At 44.0% G+C, this 8,008-nt stretch overlaps 1 protein-coding gene across 3 annotated transcripts; it reads left to right on the top strand.

Moving 5' to 3' along the window:
• Positions 1-2,937: 2,937 nt before the first annotated feature.
• Positions 2,938-7,777, top strand: LOC134633346 (cytochrome P450 26A1). 3 transcript variants are annotated; one of them, XM_063482217.1, is made up of 7 exons: positions 2,938-3,126; positions 3,334-3,558; positions 5,521-5,802; positions 5,986-6,135; positions 6,223-6,357; positions 6,887-7,033; positions 7,129-7,777. In XM_063482217.1, the coding sequence occupies exons 1-7, from the start codon at positions 2,938-2,940 to the stop codon at positions 7,465-7,467; spliced, it is 1,467 nt and encodes a 488-aa protein (XP_063338287.1). In that variant the 3' UTR covers positions 7,468-7,777. The 3 variants fall into 3 exon arrangements, with proteins under 3 accessions (XP_063338287.1, XP_063338289.1, XP_063338288.1); XM_063482219.1 differs by having other exon boundaries at positions 6,223-6,366; positions 6,896-7,033; XM_063482218.1 differs by having other exon boundaries at positions 6,223-6,366.
• Positions 7,778-8,008: the final 231 nt, after the last annotated feature.

The following is an 8,008-nucleotide window of genomic DNA, read 5'->3' as shown; positions in this document are numbered from 1 at the left end:
TGATTTGGTGCTATATAAATAAAACTTTAAATTCAATTTAATTGAAAAAAGACACACTTAGTTCTTTAGCTGAATGTATGAAAAATGCCAAAAATATATGCATGTATAAAACTACATTTTTGCACCAACAAGCTGAAAAGCTATCAGTAAATAAAAACCTGCCACATCTCGGCCTGTTGTGCAGTGTGTCCTTAAAATCAACACAAATGGACAACAAAAGAAGAAAGCCTAAAAAAACCACCTACAGCAGATGAACTACATTTCAAAGTTATGTCCTTTAAGTCTTTACCTTACGATATAAAGCACCTTGAGGCAACTGTTGTTTGATTTGGTGCTATATAAACTGAATTGAACTGAAGCTTTGCATAAAGTTGGTATGTTGTGTTGTGGCTAAAGCTGAAGTGTATAAGAACAGACCGTGATGGAAGGTGTTAGCCTGGGATCTATGCATGCAACATTAACTTTATACTATGACAGCAGCAGAGTCACTGATCGCTCTGTTTGTGCGGGGCGTTTAAATCGAGGAATCATTCTTTACACTTGAACTTCCCTTCACCTCCTGTCCCCTCTCCCCACCTCATAACACCTAAACAGCAGAATGCTGTTTCACACATTCACATTGTCATGTGAAAAACTCACCATCCACAGCATGACCAGCTGAAAACCCATTCACCCTGAAAGTCCATCGCAAGGCACTCTCTCTCTCATACATGATAACTCTGGTTCTCAGTAGCATTCTGCAAATGAGCAAATGATGACATGAAAATGTAACTTACTCTAAAAGCAGCTTTGCACAGTGCTTTTAAAACAGAAAGCTGAGCAACACACTGGTGTCCAAGGTACATCACAATATGATATATGTCACAGTGTTTTACATTAGTGACTATTATCAGTGGAAAAGTGACTTGGAGCCTGGAAACCAGCAGAGTGTGCCCAGTAACACTCTGTCACTGAGTGCAGCAGAGTGCACATGACAGCTGAGAGGTGAGGTAAGGCTCGGACTATACGTCTCTGTGACAGCTGTGAACAGCACAGACAAATATTCTTCCATTAAAAAAAAGTTTACAGATATAAAGATCCTACTTTTGCATCCAAAGTACTCCACAGAAGTTCATTGCAGCTAACTTATTGAATCTTGACACGCGTGGCAGGGATGTAGCAGAATTTCAGACCTTTTGAGGCTGTGTGCCTAATTCCATCTGATCCACCCAACTACACAGACACACAAAACAACATCTGGAACAGTTGTTTCATGTATTTTCTTGTTCACTGTTCAGCTTTTTCCCAAAATAACAGGCTGCTTCCAGGAAATCCAGCTATTTACACACTAATATTACCTCATGTTTGTTTTTGTTTTGTATTAATTTGAACTGAATTTGAAATGTAGTCCTTAGTATTCATATTTTAGTATAACAATATGTTTGATATTTTCTTGTTGATTTTCAGAAACTGTAATAAAGCATTCCTTTTTTATTCCAGTGTAAAGGTCAAGGATCCTGTTTGTCAAAAGAAACAAAGGTAGGGCCTGTTGTTGTTCCCACCTGCAGCTACAGTGGTGTCAGCTGGTTTGTACTAGTCACACTTCACTTGTAAAGAAATGTAGAACAAATCAGTTTTGCACCTTTATGAATCTGTAGACATAGGAAGAGAGACACTGAGGGACTGGTCTTGGTGTTCTGGTCCTGGTCTTACTGCACTACTACCCTTATGGCTGAATCCCCCCAAACTGCAACAAGGCTGAAAAAACAACCCAAGTATGTCCTAGAAATTTACCTGGTGCACTTACAGCCATGCAAAAGTTAAAGAAAAAGTCTTTTTTCTAGCAGGCCGTGACGGGAGATCCGATAATATGTCCTGGCTGTAATGGTGATAGCTGCCGCACCTTCCACAGGGGTGAACCTCAGGGCGCACACAGTCAGCCAGAACAGAAAGATCCATCCGTGTAATGCTTCGCTGTAAAAACAGCAGCCAAGCTGTCTCTGTCAGGCTGAGCGCGCACACGCACGCTCACACACACACACACACACACACACACACCCCTTGTGAAGTTATGGCAGCTCGTAAAAACAAAGAGTCCAAACGCAGTGGCTCGGCTGACGAGGATGTTCTCTGCTCGGTGTTTACTTTGCGTGCAGCAGCGTAACCTGGGAATAACCCTGCGTGTGACCCGTGTTTGAACCCACTCAGAGAGATATCATTTTTATAACACACACACGGCAGGACAGACTGACGGCAGGTTAAAGTCTTCTTCTAGATTAGAAAGCGGCTGAAAGAGAAGCCGCGCGTCACCGCGCAGCGCAGCTTCCACCTTCATCTCTGATAGTCACGTGCTGCCTTATTCATGTATTGATTTATAATTAAGGCAGGAGGGTAAGCCACGGCGGTCACAAGCTATAAAAGAAAAACAACTCAGACTTTTAACTATGAATGGCACCCACGGCACCCACGGGGAGAGGGATTAAGCGCCGCTTTTACATTTTCTGAAAATTGGAAAGGTCATTGCTCCTGAATACTCGGCGCCGGCAGGCATGATTACCGCTCCTACAAGCGGGGCTTAAGCCAAGGTAATGAGTGTGTAAAGTAGCTGCTTATTGCCAACAAAGGCGTCTTGGGACTTCCATTGTCTCGGTGGGAATCATCACCTTTTCTCAGTGAAATCCGCCGTGGATTGTGTGCGTGCAACAGGAGGTAGGGACTAAAGCTGTGGCCTCTGGAACAAATGGTGAGGCGAGTCGGCCAGCACAGGTCGGAGGCGGGGCCGAGCAACACCCACAATTAAAGATGAACTTTGCGTGAACTAATTTATCGGAGGGAGGAGAAGGTAATGGGCTGCCCACGGGCTGCCAGCCTATAAAAACTGCGGCTTGGCACACCGGAGTCCCAGACGCAGACTGAGCTCCACCTGAATTCTTCACCGGGCCCACGAGACGCTGCAACATGGTCGTGAATGCACTGTTGACCACGTTCTTGTGCACCGTAGCGCTTCCCATTCTGCTGTTCCTGTTGGCCGTGAAGCTGTGGGAGGTTTACACGCTCCGATGCAGAGACCCGACTTGCCCTTTCCCGCTGCCCCCCGGATCCATGGGCTTGCCTTTCATTGGAGAGACGCTGCAACTCCTCCTCCAGGTAAACGCTGCTTCTTGTCATCACGCGGAGGATGAAATATTATGTTCAGTCTAAACGTGAAAGTTTGGGTTTTCCCGGAGCTTATGGGAAGTGTAGAATTAAAATGAACCCACTGTCATAAATGTGTACATGTATATTTAATGTATCGTGCGTGAGGGTAAAACCATCCACACATGAAGGTTTGTTTGTGTGGCCATGTATTCACAGAGGAAAACATTTCTTCGGATGAAGCGGGAGAAGTACGGTTACATCTACCGCACACACCTCTTCGGGAACCGCACGGTGCGCGTGACTGGCGCGGATAACGTCAAGCAGATCCTCCTGGGGGAGCACAGGCTGGTGTCCGCGCAGTGGCCCGCTTCTGTTCGCGCGATCCTGGGCACGGAGACGCTCTCCAACATGCACGGAGCTCAGCACAAGACTAAAAAAAAAGTAAGTTACTTTGACCTTTCCTTAGAGGGAGCACTGGCTACAGCGGCGGGCTGGGATTTACATCAGGCGCACTTTTACATCCAAACTCTGAACAAATGCATCTCCTTTCTACAAAAACCGGGAAACTCGAGCTCGGTCACTTCGGTTCTGTTCAGGTTTGTGACATGGCACCAATTTACAACAGTTACCTCCAGGTGCTGAAGCTCAATATCATCATGCTACAGTCATATCTGTCACCCTATACCTCCAGATTTGACAGCTACTGCCGTAGTGTCATTGTAGTGAGCTTACAGTTCATTCAAAAGTGGTTTGTTTGTTTTTTAAAGAATTTTTCTGTCATTTTATTAAAGCATACAGACTTGATGTTCCCTGACACAATGTAGTTTGTCTTTCTAATACCAGGGTCATTCCATCTACAAACACATTCTCAGAACATTTTCTGTTCGTCGCCTCTAATTTGCTTTAAAATCTTAAAATTTAGACTTTGGTTGTTTTGCAATCTTAGCTTCATATCATATCCTCCAGAGAATGCTCCATCCACCTACTTCCAGCATGTTTCTGTTTGTTTTTGAAATCTGTGGCAGTGTTTGAACATGAATATCTTAAACTGTAAAGATAAAAGCCCTAAATTCTCAAAAAAGTGAATCAGGATCCGTATTTTCTAGTTAGTGTCCTGTAAAGTCCCACATTTGAGCACATACTAATAAAGAGAGAATCCCATTGCAAAAGACACCCAGTGATGGTCTCTGAAAGGTATATAGTTGTATTTCACAATAATGCTTACTTTTGCATTTTTCCTCTCACATTTGGAATTTTCAATTAACGTTGATTCTGGTTTAAGCAAATATGCCAAGTTTTACTACAGAAATAAAAATGTCCATAGATGGTTTAAAGCAGTCTCTGAATATAGCTGAAAACAGTTAAATCGCATGTGCGACCCACATTTAGGCACGCACTGTGCCTCAGAGGAGTCTTATAATTTAGGTTAAGTTTCGGATGTGCTGCGGCATTAAAGATGCAACAAGCAGTGATGTAAAACATACAAATAATTATAGTAAAACACTAAAGAGTAACGAGAAGTAAAAGCCAGCTGAGCTGGGATCAGCGTGCTGACCGCCACACTGAACGTTACAAGAATTGTAATAAAGCGAAATGCTGGAAACTGGTCGGCAGACCGTTTGACCAAAAATGTTGTAAAGTTTTTGCTTTATGAAGCGAGATGTGGTCGAGGTTTTTTGACCATAGCATTTTTAGACAAATTGGAGTTTGTCGAGCAGAAGGCCCACGCGGAGTTGTGCACCCCACACCACCCACCCTGCTTTTAAAATCCAGCTTGAATGTTTCTGTTTTGATAAAGCTTAAAATCAGGACTCTAGCAGGTGATGCTGAACCATCTCTTAGTTATACTGCTATAGACCCATTCCTGTTTCATGTACTACACGTCTTTGTCCTTAGTCTCGCTGTGGCCTCTCCTCTTTGCTCTAGTCTTACCCCCTCACCCCCCATTTGGTCGCTGGTCGTTCTACGTAGCTGCTTCTGTGAGCCTGGCTCTGTGGCGATCTCTTCCTGTTAAAAGGGAGTTATTTCTTTGCACATCTGCCAGGAGCTAGGCAGAGGGAATAATGTGATCCTTCAGTCTCTAACAGTCTTTCACAATATAAAGTGCATTGAGCTGGAACCATATCTAAACATTAAAAGTCTGACTTGAGCTGACTGGTCTATGCTTTTCATTTGTATGCATAATTATTCTGAAAATCGTCTTTTTCAAGTTTCGCTAACACACTGACCTGGAATCAGTGAAAATGAAGTGATTTCAGCTGCTGATTTGTTGAGCTGTAATGTTTGTGGCATATTGCCTAACTAAAAACATTTAAGGACAAAATATTTGTCCTTGACGCCAGCACTGAGGTGAAATGGTCTCACTAAGTCTGCTCTTCCATCATCACTCCTGTGCCCCCTCAGGCTATCCTGCGCGCCTTTTCCAGGGAGGCTTTAGAGCTCTATATCCCCGTTATCCAGGAGGAAGTTCAGGCTGCAGTGAAGGAATGGCTGGCAAGTGACTCCTGCGTGTTGGTCTACCCAGAGATGAAGCGGCTGATGTTCCGCATCGCCATGAGGGTTCTGCTGGGCTTTGAGCCAGAGCAGATTCAAACCGATGAGCACGAGCTGGTGGAGGCTTTTGAGGAAATGATCAAGAACCTGTTCTCTTTGCCCATTGATGTGCCTTTCAGTGGACTGTACAGGGTAAGAAGCATGAAATGCCAATATTCTAAGGGTTTAATTGTACAGTTAGTCCAAATAATAACAAAACTTTACGGACAAGATGAAATTGTTTAGAGTGCATTTGATCTTCTCTCTCCTACCCTCATCTGATGTTTTCCCCTCTATTCCCACCTTCCTCTGCATTTCCTGCTTCCTCTCCTGCAGGGTCTGAAAGCGAGGAACTTCATCCACTCTAAGATTGAGGAGAACATCAAGAAGAAGGTGCAGGAGTCAGACCAGGAGTGGAAACCCAGAGACGCCCTGCAGCAGCTCATAGACAGCAGCAACAAGAACAAAGAGCCCATCAGCATGCAGGTAATGAGGAGGTCACGTGCTGCAATGCACGTCTGCAAAACACATTTCTGTCCATATGAGCCACTGTAAATGTATTTCTGTTTGCAGGCCATCAAGCAGTCTGCCACAGAGCTGTTGTTTGGGGGGCATGAAACCACAGCCAGCACAGCCACCTCTCTGGTCATGTTCCTGGGTCTAAACCCCAAAGTAGTGGATAAACTGAGACAGGAGCTCGAGGACAAGGTAAAGCTTGTTTACAGTGACTGTTTTCAGCTTATTTTGTAAAAACAAGGTCTGTTTGACATTTGCTGGACTTTCATACCCGTCTATCACATGGTGCTGAGCTTTTACTGGTTTGTTGTGTAATAACAGTCCCCGAGTCTTTGCTGTCCAGTCTGATGCTTTAGATTTCCCAAGAATTGTACTTCTGGTTAAATTAAACTATAATAAAGTTACTTTAATAAATGACACAGTGAGTTTTGCACATCACAGAACTACTGTGGCGCTCCATCCATACTGAAGCTCTTGAAGAACCTAATTTGATCAAGTGGGCCATCAGTGGTTGGCACTGCTGCCTCACAGCATCAAGGCTTCTGGTTTGAACCCCACTTGGAGACTTCTTCTGTGGAGTTCTTCCTGTGGCTGTGTGGGTTCCTTTGTTGTGCGCATTGACCAAGCTTAGAAAACTGAGGAAAAACAAAGACGGGCAGCTGATCTTTGCAGCACTGCCTTCAGCTTCACAGAACAGTTAGACATGGCTTTCTGTGTTCAGGCGGAGCAGGGCATGGACCTACAGAGCCTGAACATCGAGTCCTTGGAGCAGCTGAAATACACAGGCTGTGTCATCAAAGAGACGCTGAGGATCAACCCTCCTGTCCCTGGAGGCTTCAGAGTGGCCCTCAAGACCTTTGAGCTCAATGTAAGCTGGCAACAATTTCATAAGTAATATGAACATGGAAGCTTTAAGACTCATGACAGAAGCGACTCACTAATGATTTCCACTTGCCTCCTCAGGGTTACCAGATTCCCAAAGGCTGGAACGTTGTCTACAGTATCTGCGATACTCATGATGTGGCAGAGATCTTCCCCGACAAAGAAGACTTCCAGCCAGAGCGCTTCATGACCGATCCTTGTGCGGACTCCTCCAGGTTTCAGTACATCCCATTTGGTGGTGGCTCCAGGATGTGCGTTGGGAAGGAATTTGCCAAGGTTCTGCTGAAGGTGTTCCTGGTGGAGGTGGTAACAAAGTGTCACTGGACTCTTTTAAACGGGCCTCCAACCATGAAAACAGGACCTACTGTCTATCCCGAAGACAATCTGCCAACCAAGTTCACCAGCTATGTACAGAATTAAACAGAATAAACATTTCAGATTTATTTTTTATTTTCCCCAAAAGTCATAAAAGGCTTGTTTGCAGACTCACTCACACATGAACAGGAGAATGTTCCTTTTAGCTTGGTGTCAGTGTTTAAGCATTAACTGTACATAGTGTAGATTACACAAGAGCAAATTTTATATTCTACTATTTATACTTTGGATTTGTGTATATTCTTTTTCTTGAGCTGAGCAAAATGCATGAGAGGCACTCTGTGGACCTCTGAGCTGTGTCTACAGGACTGTACATATTTAATGTGTCTCTTAATATAAATACCTTTTCTATTGGACCTCAGCTGATGTTTGGGTTTTATTTAATAAAACAAATTTGCAGAGGCGTTTGTTTTCGTCTTTCACTGAACCAAAACATGATCGCACATATCTGTGGTTATATGCTGTTGAATGTTTGTATACCAGTAAACTCGATGTGCTACAGGGGTTTTTGTAGTTTCCATCATGCTGGTTGTAACTCTGGTTTCAAGTTATTATATTACGCAAACAGGTTCAGCCTCCTCCATGT

This window comes from Pelmatolapia mariae, linkage group LG8 (assembly GCF_036321145.2).
Source record: "Pelmatolapia mariae isolate MD_Pm_ZW linkage group LG8, Pm_UMD_F_2, whole genome shotgun sequence".
In the NCBI taxonomy this organism is placed as follows: Eukaryota; Metazoa; Chordata; class Actinopteri; order Cichliformes; family Cichlidae; genus Pelmatolapia; species Pelmatolapia mariae.
The sequence above is the reverse complement of the archived record's forward strand: the minus strand, read 5'-3'. Positions and strand labels throughout refer to the sequence as shown.

Coding starts and splice junctions, on each gene's coding strand:
- LOC134633346 (XM_063482218.1), top strand. CDS start 2,938: ATGGTCGTGAATGCACTGTTGACCACGTTCTTGTGCACCGTAGCGCTT. Junction 6,367..6,886: donor TCGAGGACAAGGTAAAGCTT/GTTTACAGTGAC, acceptor TTCTGTGTTCAG/GCGGAGCAGGGCATGGACCT. Junction 7,034..7,128: donor TCAAGACCTTTGAGCTCAAT/GTAAGCTGGCAA, acceptor TTGCCTCCTCAG/GGTTACCAGATTCCCAAAGG.